Source organism: Nicotiana tabacum, chromosome 15, assembly GCF_000715075.1.
Source record: "Nicotiana tabacum cultivar K326 chromosome 15, ASM71507v2, whole genome shotgun sequence".
NCBI classification, from domain to species: Eukaryota; Viridiplantae; Streptophyta; class Magnoliopsida; order Solanales; family Solanaceae; genus Nicotiana; species Nicotiana tabacum.
The window spans coordinates 55,978,975-55,994,661 of record NC_134094.1 but is presented as its reverse complement, the minus strand read 5'-3'; the positions used below and the strand labels follow the sequence as shown (position 1 = coordinate 55,994,661).

At 37.4% G+C, this 15,687-nt stretch overlaps 1 protein-coding gene across 1 annotated transcript; it reads left to right on the top strand.

The window, feature by feature from the left end:
• The first annotated feature begins 12,331 nt into the window (after nt 1–12,331).
• On the top strand, nt 12,332–15,073 carry LOC142169636 (uncharacterized). Its single transcript, XM_075231526.1, has 3 exons — nt 12,332–12,665; nt 14,921–14,929; nt 15,033–15,073. Exons 1-3 carry the CDS (start codon nt 12,332–12,334, stop codon nt 15,071–15,073), a joined length of 384 nt encoding a protein of 127 aa, XP_075087627.1.
• The last annotated feature ends 614 nt before the right edge of the window (nt 15,074–15,687 follow it).

The following is a 15,687-nucleotide window of genomic DNA, read 5'->3' as shown; positions in this document are numbered from 1 at the left end:
AAAGGTCCTTAGGTTGTTTCTGGAGCATGCTTTACTAAAATGGTTTACTTTACTATGATGGTCAATCTTGTCAGTATCAAACTCTGTTTCTAGAACTAAAAAGCATAAGCTTGCCTCATATGTGTCTTGTGTGCCTTTCCATTTACGATGATCTTATTTATATGTCTTGGCTAGAGCTGTTAATGGTTAAAGAACTAAGGGATTAAGTTGTTCTATGAGTATTATGTCACCTGCATAGCTAAATTTAGTATCCATGTGGGTAAGTAAGTTATTCATTGGGCCTGGAGATGGGCCATGGGTGTTGTTGGACCTGGGTACTAGATTCAGGTGCACTCTAGTTATCCTTTGAGCCTGTGGTTTGGTCCTGCTGATTGTCCGGGGAGTAAGACTATTGATGGCCTGAGTTATTCCTGGTTACTTTAAAATTGGGCATGTAATTGCTTTGGTGGGCTCGTATTCATTTCAGCCTGTGTTTTGTCATCTTCAAGTCTGTATTATTTCATTCTTGGGCCTGTAATAACTTGTAATAACGAACAATTGGGGATTAGTGAAAAGGGGGAACTGGGATACTTTATCTTTTGCATGAATGGGTAGAGATCATGCCTATAGGATCTTAATAGCTTGTTTACTCATCATGTCTTATTCTCTGGAATTATATGCACACAATGTTATGACTTGAATGGCTAGAGAGCATGCATATAGGATCCAAACCGGACTTCTTGCACTTAGATATCATGCCTCTAGGAACTCAAACACTTCACCTACTCAACCTGTCTAATGCCCGCACACTATCAGAAACATGTTTGTAAGAACCTAAGTGTTTCACTTTTTCACATATTTACTTCTATGCACTATTAGATAACATGCCTATAGGATACAACAATGCAATACCTTTACTTATCTAGATACCATGGCCATAGGGTCTTAACTAATTAATCAATTGCTTCATGCTGCTTTTGTACTGCTTCATTTAGATAGCATGCCTATAGGGATAAAGTGTTTAAAAATCAAGTCCAATTGTCAATTGTTAGAAATCCGGCCCATAGGGTGTTTATTGACGCTACTAATCTTGTGTTTTCAAATGACTTCACTGCCTAATTATGCCTATAGTGTACTATCACCTGCCTAAGACGCATATCTATAAAATCAACATTAGTAATTCAGAATTGTGGGATTGTTTTCACAACCTTATTACGCAAACGATTAGATATCATGTTTATAGGACTTATAACGCTCTAATTTGCCTACACGTTAGTCCAGAAAATACAGCACTGCCTATATAATACTGGAATCTAGAATCACATAAAAATTATACCTATATGACTTAATGATTCCAACACGTCTTAATGCCGTCTACTGCCTAACCAGAAATCTGTTTGCGTGCTTTCATGCTTATGTGTGGAGGTTACTTGAGCCTTTTATTGCAATTATATGCAGTCGTATCTGTTTTGCATGTCGCCTAGTTTTATCATTTTGAGCAACCTATGTAAAGTCTAGAACCACCTTATAGTAGGTCCAAAGCCTCCTGGACCATAGGCATGGGACGTGTATTGCACCCATAGGGTACGACTTAGAATTGAATTAGAATGCTTTAGGTAAATAACTTCAACATAGTAATCGGGTAGCAGGAGATGATAGTCTGTGCCCGCTGAATAATATGAGCAACCTCTACTTTAAGAGAGTTTCGAAGTATTATTTATGTTGCACAGGGTGATCCTTTAGGCTAAAACACTTAGGATCCCCCTTTTTTTTTGATTTATGTACTTGTTATCTATATTTAGTCGTTTAATATAGACCAATGTAGTTGCATCCTTGTAGTAATTAATACTTGCACCGATTCTTATATGTTTTAATAAGACTCTACAACCTCTGAACTTCCCTTCTATTTATTTGATCGCATTGCCTAATTGTATAATCCACATGGTCTAAAGTTCGGCCGGGACTCATAGTTTTGGACCTCGAAGAGTGCCTAACACCTTCTCTTTGAGGTAATTTAGGCCCTTACCTGATCTTTGGTGGTGTTGACTAGTCAAATAGAGTTATTTGCAACTAGGTGCCCTAACGCACCTTAAAAATCTTTAGGTGGCGACTCTTCTCTTTTAATACCTCCTTTTAAAAGAGTTGTCACATATCGAAGCCCGCATTCACAAGAAAATGGGGCGCGGCATTTACCATCAAGAAAAAGTATCCATTACCTCATATTTAAGATATGTTCAACTAGCTTCAGGGTGCCAAGGTGTTTTCCAAGATCGATTTGAGATCCGACTATCATTAGGTAAATATTAGGGCTTCAGATGTCCCTAAAACTTCTTTTAAGACTCGTTATTGTTATTTTGAGTTCTTGATGATGCCATTTTGGTTGACTAATGCCCTTACAACTTTCATGGATTTGATGACCCGAGTGTTCAAGCCTTATTTGGATTCTTCATGATAGTGTTCATTGATGATATTCTGGTTTACTCCCGCACTAGATAAGAGCATGAGAAACATTTGAGAGCAGTGCTTCAGACTTTGAAGGATTGTCTACTTTAGGTCAAGTTTTAGAAGTTTGAGCTTTGGTTGGACTCAGTTGCATTCTTAGGTCATACAATGTCTAGTGAGGGTATCAAGGTTGATCCGAAGAAGATTGAGGTGGTTCAGAATTGGCTTAGACCTACTTTAGTTACGGAGATCCGGAGTTTCTTGGGTTTCTATCACTGCTTTGTTGAGGGATTTTCATCTGTTTTAGATCCATTGACCAAGTTGACTCAAAAGGGCATTTGTCTTAGGTGGTCTAATGAATGTGAAAGAGAGCTTTCAGAAGCTTATGGTTTCCTTGACTACAACTCCAGTTTTAGTGTTTTCCATAGGTTCGGGGCATCATACTATGTATTGTGACGTTTCGTGCATTGGGCTTGGTGCGATATTGATACATGATGGTAAGGTGATTGCCTACACATCTCGTCACATGAAGAACCATTAGAAGAACTATTTTTTTCATGATTTGGAGTTGGCAAATATTGTGCACACACTCAAGATTTGGAGGCAGTACTTGTAGTGCATGTCATGTGAGGTCTACAATGGTCACTGTTGCTCCCAAACTCACACACAAGTATATATGGTCGACAAGTAATATAAAATTGTAAGTCCAGATATCGTACCCGCAGGGACTTGTGATTAACTATCAACTAAAATAAACCCAAATAATTAATCTATTCAAGCGAATCCTAAAGTATGAATAATTAACTGAAACTAATCTAGAGTAATAAACTAAGAGATTAAAGGAACAAGTTGGCGAAATTAGACACGAATTCAATGAGAGATGATATTCTAGAGCTATGGGTTAGCTAACAATCCCGTTGAGTCTTCCACTTAAATTGTCTAATTAATTTATCTAGTTTATTGATTAACATGGTTAATATTGCTTGTCGCCTTCTCCCGAAGTACTACTCGCCTATTCAAGCTAACCTAACGCCTATATTTCTATGGAATTAGGATTAACAAGAATGCATTAATAATTCCTGTATGGTAACCAAGCAAGGCGATTAGGTATATCCCGATTATAGCTGCAAATCCGTTCCCGATGCTCGAGTTCAAGATCTTGCTCTATTCAACCTTATTTGCAATCTAAAATTCCCTCTCTCGAGTTCAATCCTAGATTCATAGATAGTATTCAATTGGTGATCAATCAATCAAATAATTAGGCACAAGATAGAATAAATAAACTAATTTAATAAAATAATAAGAACAATCCAAGCTTCAAACTACAACGTTCAAGTAGCACCCCACAACTATAGAGCTAATAAACTATGAAATTAAAGGAAGAGAAGAGAAGAAAAACTAGTTAGAAGACTCCTCCAAGTGTGGTCCATGTTCCCTAACATGAATTCTCCTTCAAAGTATGTTAGATCTCCCCAAAATAGCTTTAGAACCCCTTTTATACATGTTGGGGGCGTGTAGGGTCAAAATCCCCAAGTCCCAGCCGAATTAGGTCAAAATCCACCCTTCAGCATCTTGCTTGGCACCTGGCGCCTAGCACCAACCTGGACAGTGAAGTTTTTGGTCTTCTGTAAATGACATTTTGGTTGGTGCCTGGCGCCAACCTGGACACCTAACTCGTACTTCCTCCAAATTCTTTCGTTTTACTTCAATTCGCATGCAAACTTTCCAAATCAATTCCAATTGACTGTTGCACATATAAATATCAAAGAATTAGCTTAACTCATTGCAATGACACATTAGATCAACAAAGAATAGAGAAAAATGTGAGGCGATTCATATACAAAAATACATGCTTTTGGCCGAACATTAGTCACCGCAGTCTTCAACACTTGTTTAAGTAGAAGGATTTAAATTTGAGATAGAAGAGGTGGTTAGAGTTGCTGAAAGACTATGATATCATGATCTTATATCATCCAGGAAAGGAAAATGTGGTAGCTGATAGCTTGAGTAGAAAGTCGGAGAATGTGAGTAGTTTGACATTCATTCCAGTTGAGGAGAGGCTATTGGCTATGGATGTGCAGGCCTTTGCCAACAGATTTGTGAGAATGGATATTTTTGATTATAGTAGAGTTCTTGCTTGTTGTTGGAGTGCATCAAGGCTCGCCAGTTTGATGATCCTTATTTATTAGTGTTAAAGGAAATAGTGCAGTGAGGTGACGCCAAGAAGGTAATTATTGGAGATGATGGTGTTATGTGGCTTCATGGTCAAATTTTTATTTCAAATGTTGATTGTTTAAGGAAGTTGATTCTCCAAGAGGCTCATAATTCATGGTATTTCATTTATCCAGGTGTCAAAAAGATGTACCATGAATCGACACAATATTAATTTTGGCAGAAGAAGAAGAAGAAGGACATTGTTGGGCATGTTTCACGGTATTTGAATTGCCAGCAGGTGAAGTATGAACATCAGAAACTAGGTGGTTTAACTTAGAGGTTGGTGATGCGCATTACTATGGAATTTGTGGTAGGATTTCCACAAACTTTGAGGAAGCATGATGCTACTTGGGTAATCATGGATTAGGTTGACGAAGTTCGCACATTTCATTCCAGCGATGACCTCTTACACTTCAGAGAGATTGGCTCAGATCTACATTAGAGAGATTATTTGCTTACATGGTGTTCCCATTTCTATCATTTCAAACCGTGGCACCCAGTTCACATCGCACTTTTCGAGAGTTATTTAGCGAGAGTTGGGCACTCAGGTGGAGCTCAGCAATGCATTTCACCCACAGACGGATGGCCAGTACGAACAGACTATTCAGATCCTTGAGGATATATGGAGGGCCTGTGTCATCGACCTTGGAGGCCATTGGGATCAGTTCCTACCATTGGCATAGTTTTCCTAAAATAACATCTATCAATCTAGTATTTAGATGGTGCTGTATGAGGCTTTAGGATCTCCTTCAGACAACATAGAGTAAGCAGAAGAGTTTTGTGGACATAAAGGTCAATGATATGGCTTATATGGAGAGTGAGAAGGCAATTTTGAAAGTTTCGTTTATGAAGGGTGTGATATGATTTGGGAAGAAGGGCAACTTTAACCCAAGGTTTATTGGTCCATATGAGATCTTGGAGTGTCACGTCTCAAACCTGATGAGGTGTGGCTGGCACCCGGTGCTGTATTGGCCTGAGTGAACCACTCCATAACTCATGATCGCTCGACAAAAACTAGAACATACATAGGCTGACTTAGTTGAACTGATTCTTTCTATAACTATCGTGGTCCAACATGGCCACAACTCATAAAATATAACTGTAAGTGGGAAAACACTGTATCAGCAAGCCACCGTAATTAAAACATGAATATTCATGGGCAGTCAAGGCCTCTGACATACTGTACATAATTAACTTATGTCTACAAAGCCTCTGAGAGTATTTGATATCGAAATATTGTCAGGAACGAGCCCTACCCATAACTCTTTAGCAAAACTCTGACATGATGACTTAGACTCGGCTGCATTCCGAATAAAGTGGAGTCTTACTGATACTTTTCTAAATGCTAACCTCGTCTACTATAAGGGCTCGTCAAGCTAATTAATTATATGTGCATGCATGAATGCAGTGTCCTCAATAAAAAAGGACGTTAGTACGAAAAATATACCGATTATGTAAGGCAGAGTTAAAATATAACAATAAGTCAATATCAATGAGAGAGATATAAGAATCAACCTGAACCTCTAAAGTGCCATTGAGGGCTATGATATGCATACCAATTATACTTATATATTTAATGCCTCTTTTATGGACTATTATCCAAATCGTAACATGACTGCCCAACAGATCAGCGGTAACTGCCCGACCAGCCATAGCGCGTTGGTAAATGCATGACTGTCCGACCGGCCGTAGATCAGTAGTTAATGCATAACTACACAACCGGCCATATCTCAATGGTAAATGCATGATTCACCGACTGACTATAGCTCGGTGGTAAATGTGTAACTGCCCAACCGGCCGTAGCTCTGTAGTAAATGCATGAAGAGCCTTTTATGATCGTTAGACATCTTTATCGTATGCCTTAATAAGGACTTAGGAACATACCTAGACATGCTTTGAATTACATTTCACAGAAATGAATAACGTAGACATCCTTAACTATTGAGAGTAGATCCATTTATAGAATAACTTTACGTTTACATTTCGTTACCTGGATCATGCCAAAAGAAGGAATGATTAGCCTTAACATACCTTTGTTGATAACGACTCAATATACACTGTCCGTAGTACTTCAACCTACATCAAGGTATTAGAACTATGGTTAATTCCATGGAAGAACTTAAAATACATTTCTAAGCTAGTAGCTCTTTTACGGAGAATTGGGCAACACTTCAACTATATTTCCTCACTTCGTCGAATTCAAAATAGCAACAAACAACAACATCAACAATATAAACAACTAATCTTATCCATTTAGCCCCTCAACAACGTAAGAACAATTCCAACAATTCGAACAATAGTACAACAAGCGGCAAGCTCGGTTTGTGACTAAACCACTATAGTTTTAAACATCTTTTCCCTTCCAGAATTTATCAACAACATTAAATACCACATATTCAATCATCCCTACTAAATTTCTGCTATAATACAACTTTAAAATGACCCCATAGCAGTCCCACAAGTTCAGCAGCCCAAAACTGATTTTTCAGATTACTAAAACATATTTCTGACTTGTCTTTTCTTTCATATCGAGCAACACAACCAACAGTACATGATTAATCCTCTTCTAATATAAACCAGCCAACAGTGATACAATAACAAACAATATACTACTCTTTCGAAACTCACTAGTTCTAGTTTTTACGATTGAGTTACAAATCATAGAAGCTTAGGTAAGGGAAAAAGAAGCATAAACTTACCTTGGACTGAGTAGAACCCACGAAACCTAGTCCCTATTCATCCAAAACTAGTCCCCCAATGCAGCTACAATAAGGAGAAAGGAAAACTAGCAAACTGTCCGGGTTTTCGGCGCTAGAATCACTTCGTATCACCCGCAATCACCTAAGATTTGTGTGGGATTTTTGGGGGAGGAGTTGCAGGGATTTTTGTCCTAGGTTTTGCTCAATGCTTAAAATGTGAGAGAATCATCCCATATAAAAGGCCCCTTGGCCTCCCTCAATCTGCCCCTTTTGGGGGATTTATTTGGTCCCTTCATCTAAACAAGTAGGTGACACACCTACTTGTCACCTACCAGTTTGCGCAGTCTCGCAAAAATGCGAATATCTTTCAAGTCCGATGTCATATTGACAAACGCTTTATTATGATAGAAACTAGACTTGTAGAAATTCCATATGGTGGGTGGATCACCCCGTAAATCCAAGTATATTTGTAGCAATGCTTATTGATATTAGACCCAAAGTTTAGTAAAATTTATGAACGTAACTTATGACGACTTTCGTTGACTTTTGCTTCATAACTCGCTCGACTTCAAAACTTAACACACTACTATCATACGACTAAAATACCTCATAACACCACCTTAATATCATGTTAAGAACCCTAGTATCACCCCAAAGTAAGGACTATAACATTCCCAACTTGTCAACTTTCAACGAAACTTATTTTTATTGATTCGTTTAGCTTCTAAACCTTGCAACTCTCTTGGTACTTAATGATCATGATCTTAAATATTTGTAACCTCCAAATTATCATGATTAACTTACTTTATATACTTTCAAAGAGGATCTCTCTTCCTAGCTTACATCAATTGACTTATGACAAATGCTTACATACGAAAACATGGGGTGTAATATCATTCCCTCATTTGGAACATTCATCCTCAAATCTTGGCATATGCTCTTATCAGTCTCATAACCTACAGATCTTACGAATACTTTAATACTATCCATGCCATCTAGGTAACTATTATGTGAATTAATTCGAAGGCCAGGGCATTCCCCCCTTTAGGCCTTTTTCTTACATCGCGACCTACGGTCAAAATTCTTCCAATCTCATAACTGTACCTTCTATCATGCAGCCTATATGACTATGTCCTTATATGCACACCTACATGACTCTTATCCCCATTTTCCTCTAGCTTTTAGCCAATCTCTAGGCCTCACTTTATGAACATATACAGAACTATGACAAGCTGTCCCTCTAGGCATCTATAGGTGTACTGAAGTTCTTTGCTTGGTACTTTGTCGAACTTACGATATTGCTATATTCTGTTTCGTAGCCTCGATTTTCTATACTTATGGCTTTATTACATCTAGGTAGGTCACACTATACCCTAACACTTACTCCGATTTATTATTATCGAGGTCTTCTACCCAACTCTAGATTACTCTCTCGGTGCTTTTCCTATATGGATAAATCTAAGTCCTTTAATGCTTCCTTATTAGTGTTCATCTTAAGAATGATAGCCTAATCTCATCTAATACTTTGGAACTTTTATCCAACTATTGTTGATTCACCTTAATGTTGATCTATACTCTACCACTGATAGCTTGAAACCACTTACGTAATACATTGTCCCTAGAGCTCACGTCTCATCGGGGAACATCTGAAGGTATTTGCCTGATCCACCTATTGACGATACTATACTTCAATAATTGTATTTCATAGCATCTCAACTTTATTCCTGTTATGAGAGGCATTCTAATGTCTTGCAATTCATAAAGTCCCTCCTCATTGAATCATTACTTCAATCAAAGGCTATATTCCTAAACATCATCCTCTTATCATTTATCACAATTACACTCTTATTCTACTACGAGGGCAGCATTCCATTTCTTCTAAATGCTCCGAGTCTTAAACTCCTCTGAGCTGTTTCAGGATATACTGAGCTTTCTATAACATAAGGAAACCATAAGCTCTCTTGTTTTGATGGGCTTAATCTTAAGGCCTCACCTATTCTCATCACCTCTTCACTCACCTTTTCTTATCTTTACTCCTGCCTACCTAAAACCTTGCTGCTCTACCGTACTTTAGCTTGTAACCTACACGTATCTATTCATACTACTTGCAACCTTCATTTAACTTGCTAGCACCATAGATTTCCTTATATTATTTTTGGAACCTTAAGCGAGACATCACATTACCTCTAATTGCTTCTTTACTCTCGCAACTAGACCTCTCGGTACATGGACACCATAGGCTGGAAGATATGCTACTGACGAGACCACTATCATTTTTGGATACTGAATCACGGTGCTTCTAGCTCTCTATCTGAAGTCTGGACTATTCACAACCTTTTGCACTTGATCTTGTACCTTCTTCACCTTTACCTTACTTACCTTTAAATCTCGCATTGTATCTTCTGTCACTTTCATAATCTCCCTTCCACATAGGTGGAATTCACATCCACACCTCAAAGCTCTACTATAATACTTGTACCTCTGGTGCATATAAAACCCGGTGGAAGCTTAACACTGACTTCTTATGATTCAACTCTATGGAACAATATCGAAACAAAAGAAGGGTAACATTTCCTAAATGCTCTGTAGCCTCTCAATTATAAGTGTGGCGTGCTACACAACTATGAGTGAGACTCTACTAGGCATGGATTTGTAGACTCCCTAGGACACGACCAACTCTGGTACCACTTTATCACACACCAAACTTTGTGAGGCATGGCCAGCACCTGGTGCCGTACTGACTCGAGCGAACCACTCTATAACTCATGATCATTTGATGAAAACTAGAACTTACATAGGCTGACTTGGTTGAACTCATTCTTTCTGTTACTATAGTGGGCCAACATGGACACCACTCATAATGTATAACTGTGAGTGGGAAAGCACTGTATCAGCGAGCCATCATACTCAAAATACGAATATACACGGGCCGTCAAGGCCTATGATATACTGTACATAATGAACATGTGTCTAAGCCTCTAAGAGTATTTGATATTGAAACATTCTCGGGACAGGGCCCTAATCTACCCATAAGTTTGTTGCAAAACTCTGACATGATTACTTATAGACTTGGCTGCACTCCGAAAAAAGTGGAGTCTTACCGATCCTTTGCTAAATGCTAACCTCATATACTATGAAGGCTCGCCAAGTTGATTACCTACATCTGCAGGCATGAATGCAACGTCCATAACAAAAAGGACGTTAGTATGAATAATGTACCGAGTATGTAAGGCAGAACTGAAATATAATGACAAGTCAACATCAATGAGAGATATATAAGAATTAACCTTAACCTCTGAAGTGACATTGAGGGCCATGATATGCATACTAATTATACTTATATATTTAATGCCTCTCTTTGGTACTTTTATCCATATCGTAACATGACTGCCCAACTGATTAGTGGTAACTGCCCGACCGACCGTAGCGCGGTGGTAAATGCATGACTACCCGACTGACCGTAGCAGTGGTTAATGAGTAACTGCCCAATCGGCTGTAGCTCAGTGGTAAATGTATGACTGCCCGACCAACCATAGCTCGGTGGTAAATGCGTACCTGCCCAAGCGGCCATAGCTCGGTGGTAAATACATGAAGAGCCTTTTAGGATCATTATGACATCTTTATCGTATGCCTCAACAGGGACAGCAACAAACTACAACATCAATAATATCAATAACTAATCATACCCATTCAGCCCCTCAATAACGTAAGAACAATTCCAATAATTCAAACAATAATACAATGAGTGGCAGGCTCGGTTTGTAACTAAACCACTATAGTTTTAAACCTATTTTCCCTTCCAGAATTTATCAATAACATTAACCACTACCTCTTCAATCATCCCTACTAATTTTCAGCCACAATATATCTTTAAAACATCCCCATAATAGTCATACTAGATCAACAACTGAAAACTAATTTTTCAGATTACTAAAACACGTTTCTGACTTGCCTTTTCTTTCAAATCTAACAACACAACCAACAATACATAATTAAGCGTCTTCTTACATAAACCATCCAACAGTGACACAATAACAAATATCATGCTACTAAATTCTAGTGTTTACGATCGAGTTACAGCTCGTAGAAGCTTAGGTAAGGGAAAAAGAAGCGTAAACTTACCTAGGACTGAGTAGAACCCGTGAAACCTAGTCCCTCTTCATCTAAAACCAGTCCCCCATCGCAGCTACAAGAAAGAGAAAGGGAAACTAGCAAGTTGTCCGGGTTTTCGGCGCTAGAATCACTTTGTATCACCTGCAATCACCCATGGTTTGTGTGGTATATTTGGGGGAGGATTTGTAGGGGTTTTTGCCCTAGGTTTTGGTTAGGACATTATGTATAAAATCTGAGAGAATATGCCCATATAAAAGGCCCCTTGTCCACCCTCAATATGCCCCTTTTGGGGGATTAATTTGGTCGCACGTAGGTGATGCACCTACTTGTCACGTACCAGTTTACGCAGTCTCACAAAAATGCAAATATCTCTCATGTCTGATGTTTTATTGATAAATGCTTTTATGCGTTGGGAACTAGACTCGTAGACCTTTTATTTGGTGGGTGGTCACCACGTATCTTCAACTATGTTGGTTGAAATACTCATTGATATTAAACCTAAAGTTCAGTAAAATTTAAGAACGTAACTTGTGACGACTTTCGTCGATTTTTGTTTCATAACTCGCTTGACTTCAAAACTTAACACACGACTATCATACAACTAAAATACCTCATAACATCACCTTCATATCATGTTAATCACTCTAGTCTCACCCCAAAGTACGGGTTATAACATTCTCAACTTGCCGACTTTCGATGAAACTTATTTTCTTTGATTCGTTTAGCTTCTAAAACTTTCAACCCTCTTGGTAATTTCTGATCCTAATCTTAAATATTTATGACCTCCAAGGTAACAGGATTAACTTACAGTATATACTTTCAAGGAGGATCTCATTTCTGAGCTTACATCAATTGAGTTATGACAAACTTTTACGTATAAAATTATGGGGTGTAACATGGAGAGAGTAGGGGAGGTTACTTATAGGCTTGCATTTCCTCCCAACATAGAAGGGATACATCTGGTATTTTATGTTTCTATTATTCACTGGTATCATGAAGATAAGTTATATGTTCTAGATTTCAGTACGATACAGCTTGATGAGAATCTGAATTATGAGGAAGAGCCGATAGCTATTATAGATCAGCAGGTTCAGAAGTTAACATCTAAGGAAATTCATTCCATTAAAGTGCTATGGAAAGGGAAGACGACTAAGGAGGCTACTTGGGAGTCCGATTTCGATATGATGAGTAGATATCCACATCTCTTTACTAATTTAGGTACATTTCTATATCTGTTCGAGAGGAACATTTCTTTTGGAGGGGGAGAATGTAACGATCCGATAGACTATTTTGAGTTTTAGATTTTTGTTTCGTGATTTGAGACCATGGATACCTTCAATTGATGATTTATGATTTGTGTGCATGGTTCATTTTAATTTTCGGAAAGATTAGATGTGTTTTTACAAAGAAATCCTGATTTTTGAACTTTAAAGTTATCAGAGTTGACCAAGGTTAATAATCTTGGTAAACGACCTTAGATCGGTATTTTGATAATTTCAGTAGGTTCTTATGATAATTTTATACTTGTAAAAATATTTGGTTTGGGTTCCGGGTGGCCCAAGGCTGTTTCGGCGCTTGTTGAAAGTTGGAATTTAAACATATGAACACTTTAAAATCTTTGAGTTTTGATGCTTGATTCTCGATTGTAGATGTTATTTTGATGTTTTGAGCTTTGGAGCGAGTTCATGTGAAGTTTAAATACATGTTTGAATGTTTGGATAGGGTTCCGAAGGGCTCGAGTGAGTTTCAAATTTGTTTAGTTTTCATTACTAGTGCTGCAGTCATCGTAATTGCGATGTGATTATTACAATTGCGAGGTTCACAATTGCGAACTACACTTTAAATTTGCGAATTTTGGGAAGGGGAGGCAAGCTTCGCAATTGCGAAGCAAGTGTTCCATTTGCGACTTATGTTGCTCAGACATCTATTTGCAATTGCGATCCATTGTTCGCATTTGTGAGCTGCACAATTGAAAACAAAAGTTCGCAATTGCGGTGTATATAGATGGGAGACAAATAAGGGATTTTAGGAGTTGCTCATTTTATTCTATATTTAAAACCTAGACTACACTAAGATGAGATTTTGGAGAGAATTATTTTCCCAGCTTCAACGGTTAGTAAGTTTAACTTGTTTTTGATTAATTTTTATTACTTTTCATAGATTTTCATCCCTAAATATTTGATTTCATATAGTAGAAATATGATTTTTGGGTAGAAACTTAGAATTTTATATTTTAGAGATTTAGAACTCGATTTAAGGCCGGATCTCTAAATAAATCACATATTCGAACTCGAGGATGATTAGGTAATCAATATTTGGTTTTGATTTCGGATTTCAACCAAGTGAACCCGAATTGACTTTTTATTGACTTTTTAAATATGTTAAAGATCAAACCTTTTTGATACTAGGGTAGTTTCTAAATCTTATTTTGACTTATTAAATATTATTTGACTAGATTCGAGTTGTTTAGAGGCTTGTCTTTAAGGGAATGGTGTTGGATTGTTGATTTTGTTCCAGAAAAAAGTAAGTATCATGGTTAACCTTAATTTGAAGGTATTAGGATATAATTGGGTCTATTTGTGAAATGTTTTATGTGTTAGAGGTGGCGTATATACAAGGTAACGAGTGTATATGCGTTATCATGGGTTAAAGCATGCTGGTAGAACTAATTTATTTCATACCTTTACTTGTTACATGCCTATACTTATTTCATGCCTTTTCTTGTTACATGTCTTTATTTATTTCATACCTTTGCTTATTACATGCCTTTATATGTCCTATGTCTTGTTGCATGCTTTACTTCTTACATGCTTTTACTTGTTACAAGCCTTTACTCGTTACATGCCTTATTTGTTAATGCCATATTCACCTACATTTTATTGAATTGTGTGACCACTTGATTGTTCGCATGTTGATGACCTTTTTTGGGTTCTTGTTGAGTTACATGAGTGAGATTACTTCGTGGATATGAGATTTTTCATCATTTCCTATTTGTATTTATCTTTTCCTTAATGAATTATGCATATCCATTCTCCTCGATATCACATATGAACCTCGTAGTGTTTGGTTGATTGTCGGATGTTTCTATATGAATTGGTATGTTGGATCGGGTTGTCGCTGCAATATTTTTATGATAAGGACTGGGTTGCGCGATGCAACAATAATATGGCCACGAGATCGAGATGCCGCATAAATAGTATTTTATGTGTGTTGGATCGGGTTGTGAGCCACATGATGTGTTATGAATTTTGGTGTTAATTTATGATATAGTCTTTCTTTGTGTGTTTTGGTGATATTGTTCACGAACATTATTTCTTCCCCGTTGATTGAGCTGTTGGAAAGGTTTTGGTTGTGTTATTCAAGAAATGTGGCTATTACTTCTGTTATTGGATCCTTATTCTATTTTCTGTCTTTATTTCTATTGTTATTACTGTTATCTTTCTTGCTATTTCTTTTGCTTACTAACTGTACAGGTCTATATGGTAAGTGTTTTGTGACCGCCTCATCACTAGCTCGTCGAGGTTAGGCTCAATACTTATATTAGGTTGGTTGTACTCATACTATACTTCTGTACTTCTTATGCAGATTCAGACATTGGTATCAGTGGAGTCCCAAGAGGTGCTTAGCCGATACTTGGCAGGGGACTCGAGGTGGAGCTACATTCTCATCTGGAGGCCTTGAAGTCACCTTTCTATTATCTCCATTACTGTTTATTGTACCAGACAGTATTGTATTTCTTGCAGACTTTATATTTAGTGTTCTTAGTAGATCATGTACTCTGTGATACCAAAACTTGAGGAATGAATTAGATAGTGTTTGGTTTTACACTTATTATTCATTTATGATCTTTCACTTTATATATATATATATATATATATATATATATATATATATATATTAATTTTTAGTTACCTGTTAGACTTGCTTCTTATTTTGGTTGGGATTTTGGATCGTGATTTTTTTTATAAGTTGCCCCTTTTGATTACGATCTGTTATAAATAGCTGTCATGCCGGTTGTCAATTTGTTGAAAAATATTTTAACTTTGTTATGTTTGGAGAATCAATTTTCCCTTTTGCATTACGGTCTATTATAAATAGCTGTGGTCTAGTGGTATTTAGTGTTGTGATTTTGCCGGGAATTATTTTGAACTTTGTTATATTTGAAGAATCAGGGGTCTCTTTTGCATTACGATCTATTATAAATAGCTGCGGTCTAGTGGCATTTGCTGGTTTTCAATTG

Coding starts and splice junctions, on each gene's coding strand:
- LOC142169636 (XM_075231526.1), top strand. CDS start 12,332: ATGGGGTGTAACATGGAGAGAGTAGGGGAGGTTACTTATAGGCTTGCA.